The 25,927-nt window shown below is 42.6% G+C and overlaps 1 protein-coding gene across 1 annotated transcript; it reads right to left on the bottom strand.

Annotated features, from left to right (window-relative positions):
* Positions 1-9,222: 9,222 nt before the first annotated feature.
* Positions 9,223-25,679, bottom strand: SEC22C (SEC22 homolog C, vesicle trafficking protein). The gene is made up of 7 exons (XM_042475615.1): positions 25,572-25,679; positions 21,445-21,654; positions 19,493-19,656; positions 17,409-17,588; positions 16,596-16,714; positions 15,456-15,521; positions 9,223-14,373 (listed from the first exon to the last, which is right to left on the bottom strand). Exons 2-7 carry the CDS (start codon positions 21,624-21,626, stop codon positions 14,173-14,175), a joined length of 912 nt encoding a protein of 303 aa, XP_042331549.1. The 5' UTR covers positions 21,627-21,654; positions 25,572-25,679; the 3' UTR covers positions 9,223-14,172.
* Between the last annotated feature and the right edge of the window lie 248 nt (positions 25,680-25,927).

Genomic DNA, 25,927 nt, shown 5'->3' with positions numbered 1-25,927 from the left:
CTGAAAAAGTGACAAAGGATTAATCAGGACTGTTCCTGACAAATCACAAGTTTTGAGGGGTATGCTCTGTTTTAGGCTGCAACCATACTGCAGAAATAATCCAGTTTAAAACCACTCTAACTGCCATGGCTCCATGCTGTGAAATCCTGGGAACTATAGTTTTCTGTGGCACCAGAGCTCTCTTGCAGAGAAGGCTAAATGTCTCACAAAACTACAGTTCCCGTATCCCATAGCAGTGAGCCATGACAGTTAAAGTGATGTCAAACTGGATTATTCCTGCAGTAGACCACAAGCTAAACATGAGTCAACAGTGTGATGTTGCCAACAGTAGGAAAAGAGGAAGACCATATTACAGTTGGATAGACTCAGTCAAGGAAGCCACAGCCCTGAGTTTGAACTGAGCAGGGCTGTTAAATACTGGAATTCTGTATCATCAACCATGTTACATAACTTTTCATATACTTACCTACATAGCAGATTTGGTAAGAAACCCTGTTAATGAATTGTGAAGGTGTGTAACTGGACACCAGCAAGAGTGCCGAATCTTGGGACTGATGCAATGCACTTTGGGATGAATGCAATGTGCATCCTATTGTGTATTGCTAACATTCTGCTTTGGTCTTGTGCAAATTTTGCCCTCTGGTAATGTAACAGGAACCCTCTAGAGGAGCGGTTCTCAACCTGTGGATTGCGAACCCTTTGGGGGTCGAATGACCTTTTCACAGGGGTCACCCAATACCATCAGAAAACAGTAGCAAAATAACAGTTATGAAGTAGCAACAAAAATAATTTATGGTTGAGGTCACCACAACATTAGGAACTGTATTAAAGGGTTGCAGCATTAGGAAGGTTGAGAACCACTGACTTAGAGAATGCAGACATTTATGGAACTGCCCAATTCTAATTCCCGCAGATGAAGTCCACTTGTTGTTGCTAACTGCTCTTGAGTCAACCTCATGAGACATCTCCAAGACTCCCCGTTCTCCACTGCTCTGCTTAGGTCCTGCAAATGCATACCCATGACCTCCCTAATTGAGTCTATCCATGTAGCGTGTGGTCTTCTTCATTTTCTGCTACCTTTTCCCTTTCCTAACATTGTTGTCGTTTCCAATGAATCATGCCTTCTCATGATGTGGCCAAAGTACAACATTGTCAGCTTGATCATCTTGGCTTCCAGGGACAGTTCAGGCTTGATCTGTTCAAGGACCCATTTGCTTGTCTTTCTAGTTGTCCACGGTCCTTAGCACTCTTCTCCAGCACCACATCTCAAATGAATTTATTTTCTTCTTATCCACTTTCTTCACTGTCCAGCTCTTGCATCCATACATGGTGATAGGGAATCCAATGGGCTAGAATAGATGGTTCTAATTTTAGTGCTCAGTTATATATCTTTACTCTTTAGGATCTTTTCTAGTTCTTTCATAGCTGTCCTTCTCATTTCTAATCTCCTTCTGATTTCTTGACTGCAGTCTCTGTTCTTATGAACATATGATCCAAGGTATGGGACCTAAGTTCCCAGGAGGATTCTGAATGGTACCTTTGGCCAGGTCCTCATGGGGCAGAATACTCCAGGTGCCAAAATTATTCTAGTCCCATAGTTGCCCCAATGTCCTCCTGTTACTTGGACACTCTGTTGCGACAGGCAGCGGCTGCCCGCATGCGCATCCTGCTATGCTGGCCACCACCATGCATCACTCCCTCTGATACTGAAAATTAGACACCTTGCTTCAGCCACTTGGCTGGGCGCCTAACCTCAGGAGGAGTAATGCAAAGTAGTGGCAGGTGGCACAGTGGGATGTGTTGTAGACAGCTACTTACCATTGCACCAGTTGGCTCCAAAAAGAACTGGAGCAAAAGGTACCTTTTCTTTAAAAATGGTGTAAAGTGGGTACATGGTTGGTTCAGAGTGTTCACAACAGAACCATGCATTGGCTCCTGCATTGTCCAGAAGGACAGTGGCACACATTTTATTTGGTGCATATGGACAACCTGTTTAAAAGATCTCATTCATAGAATCACCATAGTTCTGTGTTGGATGCGCTGGAAACCATTTTTTCTGGGACCTGTCATAGATAAATATTTTTTTTCCGACAAAGCCTGGGACTGCAAGACAAAAACCAGAGCACGTGAATCAAATTGCTGCCGATGTCCTTCTGTGTATATATAACTCAACAAGTAGAAAACCCAAAGCGAAAGCCAAGCCATGAAAGCCCTTTGGCAGAAATTGCTTTGGTCTCATCTGATAACCCACAAAGAAGGATGAATACTTCACACACAACCATCACTCATGGCTATAAGCCATATATCTGGGGCACCCTGATGTAATTTTGGATTTGTTTTCTTGGTTTGACAGCTGGAGTTTTAAAGAGCGAGAGAGAAAAGGACTCACACAGAGACTAACGAGATTTAGCACGCCCTTTGCATAAAGAAATGCAATGATAATCCCCTTAAACTGGCAAAGGTGGACAAAATGCATCCCAAGGGCCATATGTGGCCCTCACAGCCACATATCCAAAGGGATCTTTGCTACAAAATACCGTCTAGGAGACATTGGGAACAATTTGGGGAAGAATTTGGAGGGAATTGTGACTTTGCAATAAAGCAAAAATTGAAATAAAGCAATTTTGTTGCTTTAGGCCCAGGAGAGGCTTTAAAAAAACAAAAAGCATGCACACGTACACAAAGTGAACCAGAAGTGACTTGCAATATGATTTCAATAAAAACACACACAAAATATTAAAATGCAAATTTAAATCAATGTCATTAGTAACATAATTTGTACCAATTAAAGCCAATCAAATGCTGTTTAAAACGCCACAGTAATATTAAACAAGGTATAAGATGTTTTTTTGAAAGTTAAACACATCCATTTTAACACTGAGATGGAGAGGGAGGTGCCTGAAATGGGTGAAGCTGGAATCCCATGGAAGATATGGGTTCATAAAAGGCTTTTAAATCAAGGGCAGTGGTTCCCTTGCTTAAAGACAAGGCTGGTTTTCTTTTGCCTGCTGCACAGATATAGGATGGTTAATACCTCGCTTAACAATAGTACAGTACAGTGGTACCCCGGGATACGAATTGATCGCGTTACGAAATTTCCAGGATACGAAAAAGTTAGATTGGAAAAAACTGTTCCGGGATACGATGTTTTTTTCGGGTTACGAAATTTTTTTCGGCGCGAAATTCAAACGCGCGGCTTTCCAGCGCTAACGGAAAGCCTTTTCGGGTTGCGAAATGTATCGGGTTACGAACGGAGCGGCGGAACGAATTAATTTCGTAACCCGAGGTAGCACTGTACATGTGAAAGGGATCTAGGAGTCCCAGTAGACGACAAATTGAACATGAATCAACAATGTGATGCAGCAGCTAAAAAAGCCAACACAATTCTAGGCTGCGTCAATGGAAGTATGGTGTCTATACTGAGGGAAGTAATAGTGCCACTCTGGAATACTGTGTCCAGTTGTGGGCATCAAAATTTAAGAGGGCTCTGGACAAGCTGGAGTGGGTCCAGAGGAGGGTGACTAAAATGGTGAAGGGTCTGGAAACCATGCCCTATGAAGAGTTACATAGGGAGCTAAGTATGTTCAGCCTGGAGAAGAGAAGGTCAAGGAGAGATAGCCCTGTTTAAGTATTTGAAGGGGTGTCATATTGAGGATGGAGCAAGCTTGTTTTTTGCAGCTTCAGAGAATAGGGCCCAACGCAATGTATCCAAACTACAGGAGAAGAGATTCCACCTCGACATTAGGAAGAACTTCCAGACAGAGCTTCCAACTCTATGAAGTTTATCGCATGGGGCCTAAACCGGTCCCCAGCACGTTCTAACGGGGGCAAGCGGGGGCGCGCACGGAACGCGATGGGCACCGGATGAAGCCCAAAACGCGACTTTATCGCACAGGGGGACGACGACGATGACGCCGCGCGTTCCCATTGCGTCCCAATTCTGTTCCAGAGGGCGCCATTTCTGGGAACTGTTTCAAAGCGTCCCCAGAAATGGCGCCCTCTGGAACAGAATTGGGACGCAATGGGAATGCGCGGCGGTGGCGTCCCCCCGTGCGATAAAGTCGCGTTTTGGGCCCCATCCTGTGCCCATCGCGTTCCGTGCGCGCCCCTGGTCGCCCCCGTTAGAACGCGCTGGGGACCGGTTTAGGCCCCGTGCGATAAACTCTTAAGATTCACCACCAACGCTGTGGATGGCCAAAGGGAAGCATTGCATTTACCAGCTCAGCAGGGCTTACATGGTGCATGGAGCCAATTGGGATCCCTCTGGTCCCATAAAACCAATGCCTTTGGAGTATCACCATACTTTTAAAACTGTAAAATAAACTCAGTGGGAAGCGAATGAGTCATTCCCGCTATCCACAAATGCAGGAAGGGGGGGTCATTTTAGGGCAAAGAAGAGCAAGCAGCAATTAGTGAGTTTTAATTAAACCAATCACCAGGTGTTTAGCTCAGGTACCTTCACAGGTTATATCCCTGGGGTGAGACCAGGCTCCTGGCAGGACTTTGCATGACCTTTTCCACCACTGAATTATTCAGCAATTTTCATAAAATGAAAATTTGATTCGAAAGCAATGACTCTGCAATGGAGAATGGAGGATAACTTGGGGGAGAATCGTGTTGGCTACACTTTAACAATCTGTCCTGTAAGAGCAAGAAAGGGGCTTCTTATTTGGAAAAGGTTCCAATAAAAACACCCAAAAATGCATATCAAAATATGAATTGCCTCTATTTCAAGTAGACCTCCATTAACAATGTAGACATGTTCCTGGGCATTATACCTCTTCAACAAAAACTTTGGTACTTTGGTACCAAACTTTGGTGAAACTTTGCTTAAAAAAAGAAGTTAGCTTTTTTTATCCAAAAATAATAATATGCACATGTGAAATGAAACAACCAAGTTTGAGAAAGCTTTGCATAAGTAAACAAAACTTTTTCAGCTGTCTAGTGACTGCTTAAAAGCTCGTTCCAAAATGCATCCAGGAAACGGTTTTCCTTTCACCAGCCTCCACTTTTCTTATGATTTCCATTTTGGAAGCCAAATGTATATATCTATGCACTGTTTTTGTTTTTACTGGGGGAGCTGGTAAGGCAGACTTATCTGTTCTCCCCATTTTGCAGTTCATGCATGTGCTCAGTATGAGATTCTAGAGGGAGATGTTGTTTGCCTTGCCTGATGTAGGCAGGCACAGACAGCTACAGTAGGATTGGCAAGAGCAGAATCCCACTTTTGCCTGTTGCAAAAGCACATTGCATTTTTACTACAGACATGTTGTTGCGATCTGACACTGAAAATCTGTTTTTCTCTTGTCCTCCTTCACCATGTTCCTGGTGCTAACAAGGCTGAACCCTTGGGGCCAGGAAAATGTTGGTGATACCAGCTCATTTCAGTCACATTTCATTGAGCTGAGCTGGTCAGAAAAAGCTTGAAAGAGCTAGAAAGCGTCTTAAAAACAGAGAAGACCACAGACCTTCCAGAGTATGTCACATTGCAGCTCCCAGCATTCCTCACCATTGCCTGGGGGTGCTGGCAGCTGCAGTTCAGCAATGCCTAGGGGAAGATCCCTTGTCCATCCCTGTTTAAAAAGTGGTGGCGGCTGAGAATGAAAGTGTCAGTTTAGGTCTGAGGAAAGCTTTAAAAAGGAATGTACGCCTCAGGGGTTTCTGAAGCAATTTAGATTTACTCGAGCTAAGCATGAAGATATCAGGTTTTATTAGCTTAAAAAGGAGGTTGCTCCATTCCTCCCCACTTCAGGCTCTGGAGAAAATATTAAAAACCTGTGCTCAGAAAGCTAATAAAAAGATGCATCCCTCCCCTCTTCACTCGGTTAACACTCTTTGGTCAACTTACTAGTTTATCACATGGAGGGCAAATTGATAAAATCCCATGCAGATATGGGATTTTAAAATCCGGATGGTGTTTGTCAGATGTGTTGGCGTGAAAGAGAAATAACGCAAACATTCGGAATTTAGCAAAAGTAAAAAGGAGCTCTTTCAAGCTTTTTCTGACCAGCTCAGCTCAGTGAAATGTGGCTGAAATGAGCTGGTGTCACCAACATTTTACTGGCCCCAAGGCTTCAGCCTTGCTAGCATCCTTTTAAAGGGCAGGCAGGCCATTGACCCACAGCTCTTCCTTTCCAACCAAATGCCAGATGCTTCTGTATCACCAGTCAGCTCACTGGTTCTATTCCAAAGTTGGAAATGTTACTTTCTCTCCATACCATTACAGGTGTGTTTGGTGACAATGTGGGAAAGGGCCTTCTTGGTGGCTGTTCCCAGGCTGTGGGACTCCCTGCCACAAGAGTCAGGTTGCCTTAGCGGAAAATGGAAATGGCTTCAGGACTTTTAAGGCAGTGATACCTGAACTCTGGTCCTCCAGGTGCTTTGGACTTCAGCTCCAAGAAGCTTCAGCCATCTTGGCCAATGATCTGGATTTCTGGAAACTGATGTCTAAAACACCTGCAAGGCCAGAATGTGGGAATCACTGGTTTGTAGAAGCAGAAGTTTCAGCAAGTGTTGCTTGTCACACAACCAACTAATAAACAACACCTGCTGAAATTCCCGCTTCTGCACAACAAAGGTACTCAGGATGCCACAGGGTTCTGTCCTGGGCCCAGTGCTATAAAACATCTTTATCAGGTACTTGGATGAAAGAACAGAGGGCATGTTTATCAAATTTGCAAATGACACCAAATTAGGAGTAGCAGCTAATACTCCAGAGGACGGGATCAACATTCAAAATGACCTTAATAGATTAGAAAGCTGGACCAAAACTAACAAAATGAATTTCAATAGAAAGAAATGTAAGGTAGGCAGAAAAAAATAAAATGCATACCGTAGATATAGGATGGGGGACACCTGGCTTAACAAGACAACTTGTGAAAGGGATCTAGGAGTCTTAGTGGACCACAAGTTGAACATGAGTCAACAGTGTTATGCAGCAGCAAAAAAGGCCAATGCAAGGAGGCTCAATTGTTAGCCCATCTCCCTAAGTAAGAAGGAGTAAGCCCCTCATTTTACCTTGATCTGGGAATAGTCCCTTTAGCTAAGATTTGTCTTAATTTCTAAGCAGGAAAATATGTGTTGTTCCTCCCTCCCTCTCTCTGTGTGCTTGAATGACAAGCTGTGAGCAACTATGGTTAGTACTTAATGGCTATCACTTAATGATATCACCAGGAGTCAACCCTAAGGTGACATCTACACTGCAGAATTAGTGCAGTTTGACACCACTTTAAAAACAAATACAATGCTATGGCATTCAGGGATTTGTCATTTTATGAGATATTTAGCCTTCTCTATCAGATAAGGACCACAACAAAAACAAATCCCAAAATTCCATAGGATGGTACCATAACAGCTAAAGAGATGTCAAGCTGCATTAATTTTGCAGTGTGGCAGCAGCCTAGGTCTCAGGTTTCAACCCAGGAACCTCACAATCTGAGGCTATCGTGAACTGACAGCCCTATTATAGAATGAGAATTTATACAGACAAGAAAGTTTAGAATCACCCCAAAAAATTCAGAGATAGAGAAGTAAAAGGAATTAAAATTGTGAAAGAAGGCAATACAATTTTCAGTTCTCCATTTGACGCCATACAGTTCCTCCCTTTGAGATATTTGTTGTTGATTGCCTTCAAGTTGGCCTCGGCTTATGGCAACAAGTTGCCCTGTCTTGAACAGCCCTGGTCAGGTCTTGCAGATTCACGGCCGTGGCTTCCCTGGCTGAGTCTATCCATCTGGAAAAGCGTCCTCCTCTTTTCCTACTTCTGCCCCCCCCCCCCAGCATTACCATCTGTCTCTATCATGTATGAAACCACATAAGCCTCTACGTTGTCAGACTTCTGTGATCTTCTCCAGGTGAATGATGGAATGAGTCCATCCTTTCTCAGTTCTCTTGTGTCCATGTGGTTTTATTCTATTCTCTATTTAGTTGGTTGGTATACCAGCACCCTCTGCTGCTGAAATGGAAAATACACACACAAAGACTTGGCCTGGAACCATCAAGCCCTACAAGGAGCAGCAAGGGACCTGGATAGGTTTAGGCTGCAGAAGAGAAGGTTTAAAAAAAAAGGGGCTGGGGCATGATACAGCCCTGTTTAAATATTTGAACTGTTGTCATATTGAGAATGGAGCAAGCTTGGTCTCTGCTGCTCCAGAAACTAGGACAAGGAGCAATGGAGTCAAACTACAGGAAAAGAGATTCCACCTAACTCTCAGGAGGAACCTCCTGACAGTCAGAGCTAACCCCATTCTGCCATGCAGGAAGACACAATCAAAGCATGCCTGAAAGATGACCATCCAGCCTCTTTTTAAAGCCCTCAGAGATGAAGACTCCCTCACAATGTTGAGGTGGAATCGCTTTTTCTGGGGTTTGCATCTGTTGTTCCATGTCCTCGTCTCGAGAGCAGCAGGAAAAAAGCTTGCTCCATCCTCAACATGATATGCAGCTCTGTCTCACCCCTTTGCCAATTGGGAACCATTCTGTTTCTCCATATTTTGTTCTAAGAGTTGGCGCTTGTCCTGAGTACAGGACTATCAAGTGTAGCAGGACTCCCATGTTTTTGTAGAGTGTTTCATAGCTTTTTGTGGTGGATACAGGCTTTGCTATTAATAGTCTATAAAGCACATGCTGATTTTCTTTTAGAATTCCTTGGTGAACTCCATTAGCTATTAACCAAGATGACTGGTTAAGCTCAACTTAGCTAAAGATCAAGCTAAACCGAGTTCTTTCTTAAGGCCTTTAACTACACTGCCCTCTTTAGAGAAGACTACAGTTAACAGAAGCATCTTTACAGAGAAGAGGGCAGAATCCAGAGAGCGATGAGGCCAAGTTACTCTAAATAATATTCTAAATCCTCTAAATAAGTTAATTTGGACACTGGTGTAAGGGGTTAACTGGAAAGCAGAAGGCCACTGGGCTTGTGACTCTCTCAAATACAAAACACAACTGACAAGTAAATACAAAAATGCCATTTACTCTTTTATTCAAATTGCCTGTTATATACATATGTACATTCATGCAAAAATAATAATACATTTACAGAAATCCAGTCTTTTTTTTTAAATACAGTGCAAAAACTTCTTCCAAAAACATGAATGCTTTTCCTACCAAAAACTGTTTTAAAAATCAAATGTCTTTGGTTTAAAAAATAAAGGGCAAGAGATGAAGATTCTAATTTCTGATAAACTTTAAAAAAAAAGACATTTAGAATTCCACATTTGTTGCTTTTAAGCCAGAAGGAAAATATATATATAACATTATATTAACATGTACAAAGAGGACTGTGCATTTAAAATCCACATGTGGACATGAGGATTTTTAAAAAGAGTGTCATAAAGCATAGGCCAAAGTGTAATGCATGTTCTTCACAACATATCTTTCACTCTGTTTTTCCCCCCAAAAGTGGACAAAGCTCTCATACCAATTTGAAATTTTCTTTTAATTAATTCCAATTCAGTTTTAGACAGGTAAATGAGGGAACCTGGGGTAGAAGAATAGCAAGGGTAAATTGCACTGAATCTTACTCAAAGGCCTAGCCTTCGCTATAATGGTAGTGGGTCCATGCAGTAAATCCATCTCTAGCACACTCCATTTCTATATAGAAAGCTATCAGACGGATGTTTTCTAGCCTAATGTTCTCCTTGGCTGCATCTACACTGCAGATTTAATTCAGTTTGATACTGCTTTAGCTGCCATGGCTCAATGCTATGGGATTCTGGGATTTGTAGTTTTGTGATATATTTAGTCCCACTCCCTGCTCAATGCAGGAACTCCAGCTAGAGCATCCTTTGCAGGTAGCTGTCCAGTCTCTAATTCCCATCCCATATTAAATTAAACGTACCTTTAAAAAACCTGAAAGGTTCAAAGAGATAACTATGGTGGATCAAGGCCTTGCAGACCTTTGCTCCAAGGCTTCTTTCCAATGGCTTTCAGCAAGCCATTCTTTCTCAAGCTCAGCTAAGCACACAGTACTTCATCCCAGTTTAGATCAATGGTTTATCTGACCCAATACTGTCAACTCTGTTGGCAGCAGCAGCAGCAGCAGCAGCAGCAGCAGCAGCAGCTCTCCAGAGTTTCTGGCAGGGTTCTTTTCTAGCCCTACTTGAAGATCTCTAATGCTCCCTCGTAGACTCCCTTCCAGGTATCATAACTGATAGCCATGTTTAAATATTTGAAGGAATATCATATTGGGGATGGAGCAAGCTTGTTTTCTGCTACTGCAGAGACTAGGACACAGAGGAATGGATTCAAGCTACAGAAAAACAGATTCCACTTCAACCAAGAAGGTACTTTATACTACTAGCTGTGGTTTGAGACCAGTATGATGGCTACGAAAGCAGTATCCCAATAGCAGCTGAATTTGTTTTGCATCTGACCCGTCAGTTCCTTTTCTACTATGAAGGCTCATGGGATTTGACGAGATCCTGAGCCCTAAACACATCCTCTGGAAAAGTTGCCCTGTTCCTGTTGATTTTATCCACATTTTCAAGAACAAGCTATTTTAAAAATGCACCAGCAATGAATAGAATGCCTGATTCTGAAGATCTAAGTACCTGAAGGAGACAGATTCTTCCTGGTGTCCTTATATTTCTAAGTGCAGGGAGCTGGTGTGTTGGGTCACTCAAAAGTGCAATTCCTACAATCCCAGGTGGTGAACTTAAGTTGTACAGTCCTTGAATGACTGGTTCAAGTGCCTTTTCCTCACAGACTATTTGAATAATCTCAAAGCATTCCAAGAAACACGGTCAAAATTTTAAACTTCTCCCACTTCTGAAAAAGCAAAACAACAGACGGAGCATGCACTAACCAGATGTTTAAACAGAAGAAGACAGAGCTGGCTTCTAAAGGACAGGTGGTGATATGGGCACAAAGGAATGGGAATATGATATGAGGTATTTTGGGGAATAAGCTGATGCCATCTATTAAATAAACTATGAAATCTCATTAGGAGTTGCTGGTAGATTTTAGAGAATTATTCATTTCTTCAGTATTCATTTCAGACTGCCTGCAGACTAAGGAAGCAAATTCTCCATCCTCATTTCTCTCACAGCCAAAAGAGAAAACAGAAATCCTAATGGAAGTAAGTCAGGAATCCCATGCAATAAGGATGGAGTGGATTAGTTCAATGGTACAGATCAGACAGTACCACCACCACCACCAATCATTTGCCAGAGTATTCTGCCATAGTTTAACCTAACAAGTCTATTAAAACAGCATCAAAATGTTACACAATAATCTTGTTCCAAAAAGTTATCAAAAAGTTCACAAACAGTAAACGCTGGCATATCATCATTTCCATACATCAGATACCTGAAATACACAGTAGCAGAGGTTGTGAAACACACAGATTCTAACTGCTACTTTCAAAAGTGCATGCTCAGAAAACTGAACTCTGGTCACCAACTCGGTACACACCCTGACAAGCTGCAGTAAAGATATCCAAGAAGAGAAAGAAATTGCTCTATTCTCTGCTACAGGGAAATGGTTTTCCTTACTGTTATCAATGTTCTTAGCCCTTTAAAACTGTACTGATTCATACCACAGGTAAAAAGAGGCAAAGGAAAACAAGTCTCAAAAGTGGATATCAGGGAAAAGGTGAGAGCAGAGAAGGAAAACTGTTAAAAGTCTCTTACCATACTTTCCATATCTGAAAGATACAAAGCATGATTAATCCAACAATAAATAAATAAAATGTAGTTAATGAGAGCTGCACAAATTATAAAATCCCCAGTGTTCAAGGAACTGTGCTTTGCATGTTTCCAGAATCAAAAGGTTGTGTCTCTTTCCTGTTTCAGAATTTTCACCCAATTCATGAAGCTGCCTTTTAAAAGCTAACCACTTCCAAAAGAAAAAGAACCGCATTTATGGACCAAGAAAAAAAAGCAACCCTGGAGAGAATTCAAGCAGAGAATTTACCCAAAACAAAACATAGGCTTAAGGATGCCAGAATCAATCTTTTCTCCCAGAGGGGCTGCAAAACAAAGGGCACAGCTACACAGCATCTGAACTTCTATGAGCCTTCTGGGTGTATCAGATCAAAGCAGACTTCCGAGTAGACTATGCAGACCACTTACACAAATGAAATTGTGTTCTAATAAACACAGACGGAATAATTTAATTTTTTTTATTAAGCAAAAAAAATCTCCATATCACCTTGAACAAGACCAGCCTATGTGAATCAATCCCAATAAACCAAAGTGTAGATGTAAATTTATTTCCAAGTTATGGTCAACTTCACATCATTGCCAACTAATAGCAATCCTAAAGTGTACTACAGTGGTTTCTTGGTGGGATAGGTTCCAAGAGGATTTGCCACTGCCTTCCACTGAGGCTGAGAGAGTGTGATGTGACCAAGGCCAACTAGTGGGTCACCACAGCTGAGTGGAGATTCAAACCCAGGTGTCTTTGAGTCCTAGCACAATACCCAAACCACTACACCACACTGGATCTCATATTTTTAGAAAAGAGTGCTCTAAAATGTGGACATGAACCTTAAAACTAGCATGGACCACAAGGCACTGGCAGGCAGGCAGGCATTAAAACCAAGTTCTCACTCAGCCTTGTTGGGCTAAACTTTTATTTGTAGTCTTGCCGCCTTAGCCATGAGGGCTAGAAACATGTTTTTTGTGATAAGTGAACGCAAAGCTGGAATGCTTAGGAATGCATGGTTCCTGTACGCCAGAGTCAGCTAGTGTTGCTTTTTGCAGTGAACAAATACTTTGCATTCTATTTAAGGGTGTCCAAAGTATACCCATTGTCCACACTGGGAAGAAATGTGCACATCTGTGATATCTACTAGTAACCCTCCTGGAAAAGTTATACCATGTATTCAATCCATAGTTTTCCTTCAACCACTAGTTATGCAAGCCTTTGGCTGTGGGTATGTGTGTATGAAATGTAGGCACAAGGCTAGCTTACTGACCACAAGAGACATTACTTGCTGCTCACAACCAGTATAGACCTCTCTATGATCCTGGTGGACTCTCAAGGCCTGAGGTAAGGGCAGATGTGCTGAACTGTAAAAGGGACTTCTACTTGGATGATTCTCAAGATACACCATCACCAGCCAAGCATGGCTCTGCAAAGGACTCTTAATGGTGCCTTTTCAAACCAATCACTTCTAATACATACATAGAATTGGTTCACGATTCATCCCTATTCTTCTAATGCATGTGAACTGCACCTTATCTTTCAAGAACTTGTGTATCAGGTGTTATGCCACTAACACAGTTAACAGAAACCTCCTGCAATTTAAAATCAGGTTTGCCATAAAAACATGAAGTTTAAGAAAACCTGTGTCTTACACTTTCAGGTGTGCAACTTAAGAGTTGCTGTTTGGAGTGTATTTTGGAAGGTTTACCCCCAGAGGCTTTAGTGCATATGCTGCAATGACTACAACTGAAAGGCAGGGCTGGACATGTGGCCCCCATTCATATGGCCCTTACCTTCGTTTTACAGGCCCTCCGCAAGTTGTCATTCAGGCCTATGCAAGAGTGATTTCTCCTTTCCCACACCTCTGAGATGGGAACAGTGATTAAAGAGAAAGAGAAGGGAGGGTGAGGCCAACTTGTGGGGTGCTCTCTGTCCACCACTGGCTTCAGTCCTTTGTGTTGCTGGCATGTAAACCTCAACACACTACCCTTAGGATTACCCAAAAGGGGGAAAAAAGGTACCCATCCCTGCTGCGGGCTTTTTAAAAAATCTCCTCTCCTAGGTCAACAAGGCTTAACCTTTTGGTGTCATCCAAAGCTGGCTGTATTTTACAATCCAGTCCCAGTTTGCCAAATATAAGGTGGACAGATCGGTTGTTCCTTGCCACTTGCAGCTGCAGTCTTCCTGCTGTTCTCCTTGAAGCCCAGAGAAGTATTACAGTGATACCCATGAATTCTCCAAGCTGGCTTCATTTCAGAGACAACATTAAGATCATCCCCAGGACTTTGTGCATTAAATTTGTAAAGGATGGATGCGTAGAGGCCCTTGCCTTAAAACTGATTGTCATTGTCATTCTGGTCCCTTTGGGTCCTGCAAATCTGATTTACGCTAAAACCCATGATCTGAGGGAAACCAGGGCTAAACCCTCACCATATTATGGAAGCTAGTTTTGACCAGCATTAAATATCCCTCCCAAAGAAGTAATTCTGAGGAAACAAATTTGAAATTCCCCGATTTTCTTGTTCATACTCCAAAATCTGGCTGTTTCTCTGCAACTTGCCGTGTTAGTATCTGATGGGAAGAAAGAGAAGCCACTGCTATGTGGAAGAGAATCTGCCAGACATTCCTTAATCCAAACAGGTAGATGTTGCATAAACAGACTGTGACGAAAAGTATAAAGACCTTTATCTTCCTGGCTGAGCTGTAGAACAGGTAAAGATAGCACTGCAAAAAGAAGAATACAAAAGAGCAGTTTATCCTGCAAATAGCACATATGCTGAACAAGCAGAGATGCTGTTTATTTCAAATGAAATTAAGAGCAATACATCAATTTAAAACAGATTACCAAATGTCAGTTTCACATCACAATCAATCCTGAAATGCCTAAAGGCTGCTGGAATCAGTATTCCATGAACAGAACTAGCATGAAATTGTTTTTATTGAGTAAGCACCCCTTACAGGCATCCTAAAGACAAAGTGGAATAGCTATTGTTGTGCATAAGTTATTTCTGACTTATGGCGACTCTTTCACAGAGGTTTTCTTGGCAAGATTTGGTGTTGGGGGGGTCCCTTTGCCTTCATCTGAGGCTGAAAGAGCGTGACACCCAAGGTCACTCAATGGATTTCCATGGCCAGAGTCATAGCTCAATGCTTAAACTACTACACCACACTGGCTTTAGTCACAATGGCATGTTCTATATTTATGACTATATTTAAATCTAGATGAAGAGTATGCGGTGCTTCTCAACAGATTCACAAACACAGCCTATGGGGCCTCCTGTTCCTCTCTCCCCATTCATAAAATTCAGTCATCTTACTTGCAGTACCTCAGAGTCCTTTTCTATCCTCCTACTCTGTTTTTTAACTTCAGGAATCTCAGATATGTCTTAGTTGCCTCTTTCCCCTCTCCTTTTTCTTCTTGCCTCAGGGATTTTAGCAGCAGTCCCTCAGAGGGCCCTCTCTTGTTTTCTAGCCCTTTGAAAATTATGGCAGCCCACCTGCTTTTTGCTTCCAGAAAACCCGTTTAGAATTTATTTTTTTAAAAAATGCCACTACACATTTGACCACTGCCGCTTAGATAACAAAAAAAACACTATCAAGTTTTGAGGCTTCTACCTGGACATCTCAATGAATTATGGCAGACACAAACATGCTCTTTTGTCATTATAGATTATAGAACATGAGAGTAAGCTTGTAGGCCCTTAAATTAATTTATGTCTAAAATTAAAGGCTATATCAACTCTTAAGAGATCAGAAAAATAGACACAAGCACCATTAAAACACAGAAAATGTAGTAAGTTACCTACCAAGAGGAAACAGGCTGCAAAAGGTAGAAGAAATGCTATGACATTCCCAATTCCTGTGTGATCTTCCTGTTGAAAAATTGTATTTGTAGGTCAAACTAAGTCAAAATGTCATAAGAAAGAAAGCAGAATTACTTTGTCCACCCGAACACAGCATCACATTTGGAAAGCCTTCCTGCCTGATCATCTAGACATGAGTCAACTTTTATGGCAGCTGCTATCTAAAAGACTGACAGGAAAATCCTAAACAAGTCAACTCAAAATAAGTACCATTGCATTTAGGCTTACCTACAACTAAGCAGGGATAGAACTGAAGAATGAATAATTTTTGTTTTAAGGAGGCATATGGATACTTTTTCATTTTGTTTCATACTCTGGGACACGGAAAATAGAATCAGAGCAAACTAAACTGGTATTTAATTTACTAGGAGCAGCGAGACTGGGAGGGGTTGTGACACAGTGAGTCATACCACAACGAACAAAATATAAACCAAGCTAGTGTGAAATATTAGGGCACTGGTCAAGTTTTCCAATTCACTCTTTAAAGTATTTTAAATAATCAACAACAGTTTTTAAAGTTTGTAGAACAATTAAACTCTCAATTTCCAGAAGTGGAAACAGTGTATTTGTGTTTGCCTTAATTCCTTCCAAAATGTCAAGAGCTACACTGATCTACCATATATCATACTGAACCATATTTTTATTAGTGTTCAAGTATGAAAGTGACACATAACATCTTGCGTTGTTCAAGATACTCAAAGAAATCCAAGTTGTGTGGAGAACCCTGTCAAATAAGTGCACATATTTATTAACTTGCTTCTTCTGGCAAAAACAGTATTTCGAGTTGATTCTAGAATGAGTCTTGTTGAAATTAGGAATCTTCTATGGATTTCCAGTCAAAATGTACTAGAGACAAATGTAAAAATGTTATCTAATATATTCTGCCAACTGTAATTTTAAAAATGGCTTTTACCTTGTCAGTATAACACAATTATGTTTGAATCCTAACATTTACCCTAGAAACCTTAAAATATCTTGTGATGATTGCCTCATGTCAAACATCTAAGTCAAACCTTTCTAAATAATGGTATTAAATATGTCAAATCCACAGCATCTTTTCCCCCATATTATCTCTCCAGTTACCTGAAAAGAATACTCTGCAAGGTGAACTCCTCGAATGAGATTCAAGGCACCGCACATGATGTTGAGAACAAGAGACAGAATTCCCAAAGGAGACACAGGTTGCATTCTGTAAGCAGGGGCTTGAAAAGGGGAAAGAAAAACAAGGGACAGACAAGTATAGCAACAACAACAGCACCCTGCTGTAAAATTGATGTACAGGTTACAGTGTATATAATGTATTCAAAATGCTCAGCTTTACTATAGAAATTTATTTATTTAACTTATATCCTGCCATTCTCCCAAAAGGGATCCAAGATGGCTTACATGGTGGCTTACAATAACAAAAAGATCCAAAGGAATTAAACATGCATATTATTAAAAACATGATTAAAACAGCTAAAAGACTAAAAACATATTAGAAGCTATACACGTACACACACACATATATATCTACACACACAGCCAAAAACATGCACAGACAGCACACTTCACACACTGCAACTCCATAATTAAAATTCAAAAGCCTGCCTAAATAAAAATGTCTTCACCTGTCTGCAGAAAGAAAGGACGAAGGGAGCTAACCTTACACATGTTAGCTTTCTTCATGAACTCTTCTTATCAGTACTGGAATCATCAGGAAGAATATATAGAAAGAATTCACAACTGGACTGGATCCATGCCAACACTTTATGTTTTGTATATGCCTTTAGCTCTTGCTATGGATGGTGGTTAAAGCTATTAATAAGCTGTACAAAAACTGGTTATTGGTTACAGTGTCTAACCTGACCCCAGAGCTGAGCTGCAAAGAATTCACCTTTGGGCATTGCATCTTACCAGACTCCACATGAAGGTCTGTGTGACCGTTCACCATCCCATTCATCAGTGCCATGTCTTCCAGTTTGACAAGCATGGGAGGCCGCAAGTGAAGCTCTTCTTGGATTTTTTCAATGCTGAACTTTGTCTGAGCGCAGTTTGTGTAATTGAAACGGCTTTTGACTTTCTGAATGACATTGTCTGCAGCAGAGAAGCAAGAAAAGCTCTCACTGAAAATAAGAAAATATATGTAAACATGCTTCATTTAAAGTGTATGCAGTCCATAGACTCAGCTCCCACATCACAGAATTTGTGCAGATTTTTTATTTAGCACACTGTACATGGAGTGTAATCAGATATACTGCTACTTCCACAGAATTAAGAACATAAGAAAAGATCGATTGGATCAGAGAAAAGCGATCTCATCTGTCATTTCCCTGTGACGATTAAAAATGTCTATGTACAACTGGACCTTAGTATCCACAGGGAATCAGTTCTGCCCCACCCCAATGGATACCAAAAAATCATGGGACCTCAAGTCCCACACAGTGCCATTAGGGACAACATGGGCTTGCCATCTGCAGATGCTGAAATCCGCAGATATGGAGGCTCCACTGTATATACAAAGCAGTACATGAGGGCCAATAGCCCTCTCCACAACTAGTAGTTAGGGGCATAATTGCCCCTGACTTTGGAAGCAGTAAATATATGTCAATATTCCTCAGAATTCAAGGGGGCAAAATAATAACAACAACAACAATAATAATATACCTTATTTATACCCTGCTTTTCTGTTGTCAAACAATCAAAGCGGCTTACACCAAAAAATCATTCCAATATACAGTGGTACCTCGGGATACGAAATACCCAGGTTACAAAATTTTCGGGATACGAAAAAATCCCCTTGGAAATCATTGTTCCGGGTTACGAATGTATTTTTGGGTTATGAAGAAAATTTTTGGTGCTTTTCGGCGCTTTTTCGCACGAAACGCGGCTTTTCCCCATTAGCGCCTATGGCAATTCGGCTTACGAAGGCTTTTCGGGTTACGAAAGCGGCCGCGGAACGAATTACTTTCGTAACCCGAGGCACCACTGTACAATACATTGTACATATAATAACCCCATCCCCCCTAAAAAAAGAATTAAACACATTACAATTCAAATTTATCAGTTAAAATAAACCATTAATAAAATAATCCATAAACTGAGTGATACACAGTACATAATGGGAAGGGAATTCATATTCAAAATGCTCTCTTAGGAGCTGAAAAAGCATGGAACCGAAGATACAGAAGTCATGTGATAATGCACTCTCCTTTTGCGGGGGGGTTTAAACAGAGGATGGACAGCCATCTCTCAGAAGGGCTTTAGTGGTGTATTTCTGAATGACAGGGGATTAGGTTAAATGGCCCTTGTGGTTCCTTCTAATGCTATGATTTTAGGAAGTTACCTGAGTTACTGAATGTATTACTTAGACGTCACTGGAGGAAATATCTTGTTAGCAGGAAGAAGCAATACAGAGCAATTTTGTAAAGCGTACTTCATTAAATAGCCTCAAGCAGAAAGTGAAGCAACCTCCCTTGGGGTGCATCTATACTGTAGAAATAATGCCATTTGACACCACTTTAAGTGCTGTCGCTCCATCCTATGGAATCCTGGGATTTTTATTTTTACAAAGCCTTCTCTGCCAAAGAGTCTGGTGCCTCACAGAACTATAAATCCCAAGAACCTGTAGGGTGGAGCCAAGACAGTTAAAGTGGTGTCAATCTGCATTATTTTTACAGTGTAGTTGCACCCTTGGTTTAGACAGAATCTGGCTTAAGTGGAATGTGACCAGGTCAACATCTGGGAGGAAAATTCAATCAATTCTTTTTTTTCCCCAAAGTAGAAAACCAAGACACTTCTCATCAATAAGAAACTACTTGACAATTTCAACAGATTAATGATCCCTTGGTCTCCTTCCAGAAGCTAAAATCATAAAGACACACCAGGAAATACAAGGGGCAATGGTATCCATGCAGCTGAATTTATTTGAAAAGTGATACTTGCTACAGAGATTTCTGAAGAAGAAGAGAAGGAAGAAACAACGCAAGCACACTACACACCAAATTCAAGAAAAGCATATGGCCTGGAGGTCAGGCCCACACTTGAAGCATCATAGGTAGTGGCAAATTCCCATTGAAGCTCTTCCAGGAAGCAGAATGCCATGGCAGCAGGGTAATTGTTTCTGCAGATCCCCATGCAGGCAATGTCTCCAGAAGAATGGAAACTGGAAGAAAAAAGAAAAGTATCCAGGATTCATAACAAGCAAAACATATAGACAAAGAACAAAAGAGGATGGAATAGGGCATGTTGAGCAGTGTAGCACTGCTGCAATCAAAGCTGTTCTTATATTCTGACACTCCATCGCCCAGAGCTGATTGCAGCTCAAGAAGAGAACTAAATACCTTGCCTGAAATACTCTAGTCACTGTTCTTAGAGCACAGCTCTTAATTTACAATGGGCAGAGTGTCTTTCACAACTGTAAACACCAGCCTTTATTGCAACTCTCAGAAACCACAGGTATAGGTGTATCTTTAATCTACACATCATCAGAAAGTAACTAGGACAAGTCACAGAGCAAATAGATGGGAGACTAGAACTCATCATCTACTAAACTGTGTTATTAATGGGGCTCTGCTTTTCAGTACTGCCAACATTCACAACATCTGGTCAAAATTCCTAGGGTATATTAAACAGATACAAGGCAATACCTCTGCTTTGAACTATAAACAGTTCACCTGCCTAAATCTATCTGAATGTAATTACCTTCAAAAACATATTAAGCCCAGTTTTGGTTTAAAATAGCTGGGATTCATGTTTAGGTGAGAACATGGTGCTGAACATAGGTGTTTGGGCTGAAATCTTATGCTTCAATAAGTCTGAATAAATGAATGGGACTAACATGTAAGCAGGAATGCATAGAACTGCGATGTGGTTAGTTTCTGTCTCCGATTTTTCAAGATCAGAACAAAAAGACCATGTTCAAAAACATTAAAAAATTAAAAAGCAAGGGCAAGAACTGGAACGCTATGAGGGTGTAGGCAATGATGGCAGGAGGAAAAGACTGCAGGCAAAGCGGCCATGAAGGAATGCAGGACTTGGAAAAATAAGCTGCTGACAACCAGGTTAATTTGTTTGCCTTCCCTTGCATGACCCAGGAAAAACTGCAGCCACCAGCACAGTGCACCAAGAGGGCACCAACTAACGTTTCGAGACCCTCACCTAAGAGGGAACTTTAAACAAGTGGACAGGGGAAATTGCAAAGTCAGAACAGTTTCAGCAAAGTTCACTTTACTGAACTTCTGTGCTCTGCTGAGCAATTTGCCTCTCCCAATGACAAGCAGCTTTAACAAAACTAACACCTACAAATGTTCATAGACTGTTTACACTGCAGAATGCATGTAGAATGTATTTTTCCTTAATAAAGAAATAAAGGAAGCATGGCACTGGAAAACTAAACTGCTCAGAACTGTGGAAGTCTGTATTCTTTCACCACTCTGGAGTAGAACTTCATTCTCTCTATACAGCAAAGCACATACAGCCCTGATTTACAGGACAGAGAAACCAAGTACAAAATAGTTGAACTAGGTGGTATTTTGCCTCTGTAAAAATTTTACCAAGTTCCGATGACATCTTAATCAGCCTTTCACTAGCTTTTCTTTCAGATTTGCTTCTTAGGCCCCATCTGTCCTGCGCGAAAATAATTCAGTTTGACATTACTTTTAACTGCCATGACTCAGTGTTATGGAATCCTGGGATTTGTAGTTTATTGTGGCACCAGAGATCTCTTAAAGAGAAGACTAAATATCTCACAAAACTACAAATCCCAAAATTCCATAGAACTTGGCCATGGCAATTAGAGAGATGTCAAACTGCATTGTTTTTGCAGCGCAGAGGAGGTCTTATTGTAAGACTAGGGTGGAACATATTGCAATGAAATAAATGCTCAAGAAGCCATGCATAAAAGTGGCATCAGGCAGAACCAAGATTTGCCTGAAGCTGAAATGTAGCTTACTGTATGCTGAGGTCACGTTCTGTGGCTGTACCACGATCTGGATACTGAGCCAGAATGGACGACAAGGCCTTGAGTTTCTTCCTGCATTCCAAGAAGTCCTGGTCTAGATGGAAGTCCGTGGAGGCCGAGAGTGGAAGTCCATCCCTCACCCGCACCACGCAGGCAAAGAGGATCATGGACATCCTCCTCAGGAGAACTCATGGGGACAGCCTGGGAATAAACATTTTGTTTAATGTATCTGCATGATGCTCTCCTGGATTACAATACATAGAACAAGATAAAAGCAGCACTGAACACACACACGCAAACAGAAGCGGAAAGCCAGTTTAAAGCCTAAGCAAGTTAACAAGCTTGTAAATGGGGACCAACTGTTGACTGTGCATGCCGACAAACTGTAAAGTAACGTAATGCCTCTTCTCTTCACTAAGCCAATTATGTCCCTTTGCAACCACAGACACACACTATAACCGATACAAGAGGCCAGATTTTCATACTCTTCAGCCAGGATACAATAGTGGCCAATTGCACACATAATGGAGCACAGCATAATGGGTCTGATAAACTCAGTAGACTCAGTAAAATCAAGGAGACTTCTCAGTGGCTTCTCTCAACCTCTGGAAGTCCCTTCCACAGAAGGCTAGGCTGGCCTTCTCCCTGCTTTCTTTTTGTCAGGAGGCAAAGAACTTTTTAAAAAGTAGGCTTTTCGTGTGTAAACAAAGGAGCTTCTTAAGATCATTTTAAAAATCTTTTTAAACTTCTCTAATAATTTAGAAAGTATGTTTAATTAGTTTTTTTAAACTGTGAAACCTTTAAAACTGACTCTGTCTAAGAGTCACCTCAGGTGCCAATGTGGGAGAAAAGCATCATACAAATGAAATTATTAAAATGAATAAATAATAAAGAAATAGAATGAGGTATCCAAGACTGTCCTGCACAAGCAGAAGCCACCTTTTCCCACTCCACACTTTCCACGAGTGTCTGGCTTTAATAATAATAATAATAATAATATGTTTTATTTGTATACCGCTTTTCCTATGATCAAAGCGGTTTACAGCATACATATGCATATATAACAAAGCAAATAACAAAAAACAAAACAAAACAAAAAAACTCTGCTTCTCTCCCCTCAAGATGGAGGTCGGGGGAGGGCTCCTCTTCTTGGCAGGCAGAGGCCCGCCGCCCCCCGCCCGCTTCTCTCCCCTCAAGATGGTGGTCGGGGGAGGGCTCCTCTTCTTGGCAGGCAGAGGCCCTTAAGGGGTCTTGGGTGATTGTGATCAGTCTTCCTGAGTGCCTTGGCTATATGAGGACCCCTTCCCCCCCACCCCAAAATACACCACTGCAAAAGCAGCAGTAATAGAGGAGGACACCATATGCCACTCCCCAAACAGGTTGCTCAGAACCAGTCTCTGGAGGATAACAAATCTTCTCTTCCTCTGTGTCTTTCCATTGCCACTGCAAGCTTCTTCTCTTCCTCACCATTGCACCCTTTTCTCGTCTCCTCTCACTGTACTGGGGGAAATTTTCACTTTGCCAGATTTCAGGAGCATCTACTGTTTCTTCCACTGTCCATTTTTGTACCATTTCGACTGATGAAAAGTTCTGAAGAACGCAAAATCTCTTAAGACCTCCCACCATGGCAATTGCCACTGCCCTGGCCTCAGAGGAAGAGAAGAGGCAGGCAGAGCTCCACCATTCCTAGCCCCAGAAACAAACGAAAGGCCCTCCCTTCATCTTAACTACTATCTTAGCCTCAGAAGAAGAGCGTGTGCAGAGTAGGGTGACCAAAATGGCCAAGGGTCTGGAAACCATAAAGGTGACAGTAAGAGCTGTTCGACAGTGAAAGATGCTGCCCTGGAGAGTGGTGAGTCTCCTTCTTTGGAGGTTTTTAAACACAGGCTGGGTGGCCATCTGTTGGGGAAGCTTTGATTGGGAGTTCCTGCATGGCAGGGGTTGGACTGGATATCTTCCAACACTATGAATCAATGGCCCAGTCCAGACAGGCGCAATAGGGTGCCCTCGTCACGTGCGAGGGGCGGCACTTTTAGACTTCCCTCGCACGTGATGAAGGCGTCAAAATGGTGGCGCCCTGTACAGATGGGCACCACCATCATTATGTGACAGATGCCTAACATCCACACGTTGTGGTGCCACTGTGATGTTGCAATTCTTTTTGGTCCACGAGGAAGTCCTGTGGTCTGGAGGCTGTGGCTTCCCCGGGGACCAAAGCTGGGCACCAGGAGACTGTCCTTTTTGGATGGTCTGTCCCGCGCCTTTGAGTCTAAGAGAAGGAGGCAGAGGTCCATCATGCCTAGCCCCAGAGGCAGATGAAAGGCCCTCCCTCCATCTTGGCAGCCAGCTACCACTGGAGGAAGAGAAGGAGAGGCAGGTACAGGTCCACCATGCATCACCCCAAAGGAAGATTAAAGACCCCCTCTATCTTAACTGTTACCACCCTGGTCTTGGAGGAAGAGAAGAACAGGAAATACCTGCTGGATTCAATCCCCTTCCCCACTGCCATTCTCACCTCCTTTTGCGTCGTGTCTTCTTTAGACTGTAAGCCTGGGGCAAAGAACTGTCTCATTAACAGATTATGCTGCTCTGAGAGCCTTTGTGGCAGAAAAGAGGGTTATAAATACTGTGATTTTTTTTTTTAAATGGGGAAAAATGTTTCACGTGGCACTAAAAAGACATTGAGCGTCCAAGCCTTCTGAAAGGGATGATGGCTTTTGTCAGGGAGCCACAATGGAAAAGGCTTTATGACAGCCTGCCCTTGCACAAGAGGCTCCAGAGAAGGACCTCTGATAACCAAGGAAGTTCACGAAAGCATGCATTCTCCTAAAGCACTAAAGGCAAGAGGCAGTCCTTTTAATATTCAATGAGAACTGCTCACTCCACTCTGCCCTGTGTCCCAACACAAAGCAACATTCCTGAGCGGGTGGCAGGGCTGAAGTTTCTCATTTCTTGGGAAAAGGAAACATCATCATTTAAATGCCATTGCCAGGAAAGATAACAGACGCCCCATCGCTGTCTCCTGCCAGGCACACAAAGCGAGTGCATGGCTACACTGCAACCTAATCTCATCTTACAAGTTAAAAAGGGCCCCACGTCATGCAAGGCTTCAGCCATGTTCCAAAGTGTAATTCCAGCTCTGATCTTTCTGCACTGAACCTCAGTCGCCTGCAGCTTTGTATCAAAGATGAACGTGGCTTTTGTGCCATTTAGTTTTCCTAGATCATAGAATCCTGGAGTTGGAAGAGACCCCAAGAAGGGCCCTGATCCAGTCCAACCCCCTTCTTCTGCTGTGCAGGAACTCTCAGTCAAAGCATCCCCATTGAGAGATGGCCATCAGTCTCTGCTTAAAGACCTCTAAGGAAGGAGACTCCAATACACTCCGAGGAAGGAGTTTGTCCCACTGTCGAACAGCCCTTACTGTCAGGAAGTTCTTCCTAATGTTGAGCTGGGATCCTCTTTTCCTGCAGCTTGCATCCATTGCTCCATTGGGTCCTAGTCTCTGGAGACGCAGAAAACAAGTTTGCTCCCTCCTCAATATGACATTCCTTCAAGTATTTAAAGAGGGCTTTCATTTCACCTCTTAACCTTCTCTTCTCCAGGCTGAATATCCCCAGCTCCCTAAGCTGCTCCTCAGGAGGCTTCATGGTTTCCAGCCCCTTCACCATTTTAGCCGCCCTCCTTTGGACACATGGCTCCAGTTTCTCCACATCCTTTTTGAATTGTGTTGCCCAGAACTGGACACAGCACTCTTCCATTTGGGGCCTGACCAGAGCAGAAGAGAGGGCACTATGACTTCCCTCGATCTAGAGACTAGACTTCTATTGACTGCCCTGGCTCAGTGCCAGGGAATCCTGGGAATTGTAGTTTGTTGTGGCACCAAAGCTCTCTGACAGAGAAGGCTCAATGCCTCACAAAACTACACTTCCCAGAGTTCCCCAGCGCAGAGCCACGACTGTTAAAGCGGTCCCAACCCGGGTTATTTCTGCAGTGTGCTTCGGACCAAACAGACCGGGCTCTCCAGGGCGGTGGCCCTCCTTCCGCCCGCCTCAGCAGCCGACCAAAGCCTCCCAAGCCCCGCCAGAGTCCCTCCGGGGCCTCCTCCCGCCTCGCCTCACCTCACTGTTTGCTGGGTGTCAACGCGCCAGGCTGCTCCGGAAACGGCCTCGGCAACAACAAACGCCCTCGCCCCGCCCACTTCCGGCTACCGAGTGGCGGCCAGAGCGGCACTATCAGCCAATGAGGAGGAGGAGGAGGCGGGGCCTCCAAAGGGCGGCAAAGACGCCCACTCTCTAGAGGAAAGGAACCTCGCCCGCCTCCGCCACGGAGACTTCCGGTTCAGCGTCGACACTCAGCCGCCTTTGGTTCCCCTGGAGCTGCGTGGGAGGAAGTGACGTCACTGCGCATGGGTGGCTTGAGCTTTTTAGCTTCTGTTTGGTCATGTCCTACTTACATCCCCAGGATATAATGGGCC

This window comes from Sceloporus undulatus, chromosome 6 (genome assembly GCF_019175285.1).
Source record: "Sceloporus undulatus isolate JIND9_A2432 ecotype Alabama chromosome 6, SceUnd_v1.1, whole genome shotgun sequence".
Classification (NCBI taxonomy): domain Eukaryota; kingdom Metazoa; phylum Chordata; class Lepidosauria; order Squamata; family Phrynosomatidae; genus Sceloporus; species Sceloporus undulatus.
The sequence above is the reverse complement of the archived record's forward strand: the minus strand, read 5'-3'. Positions and strand labels throughout refer to the sequence as shown.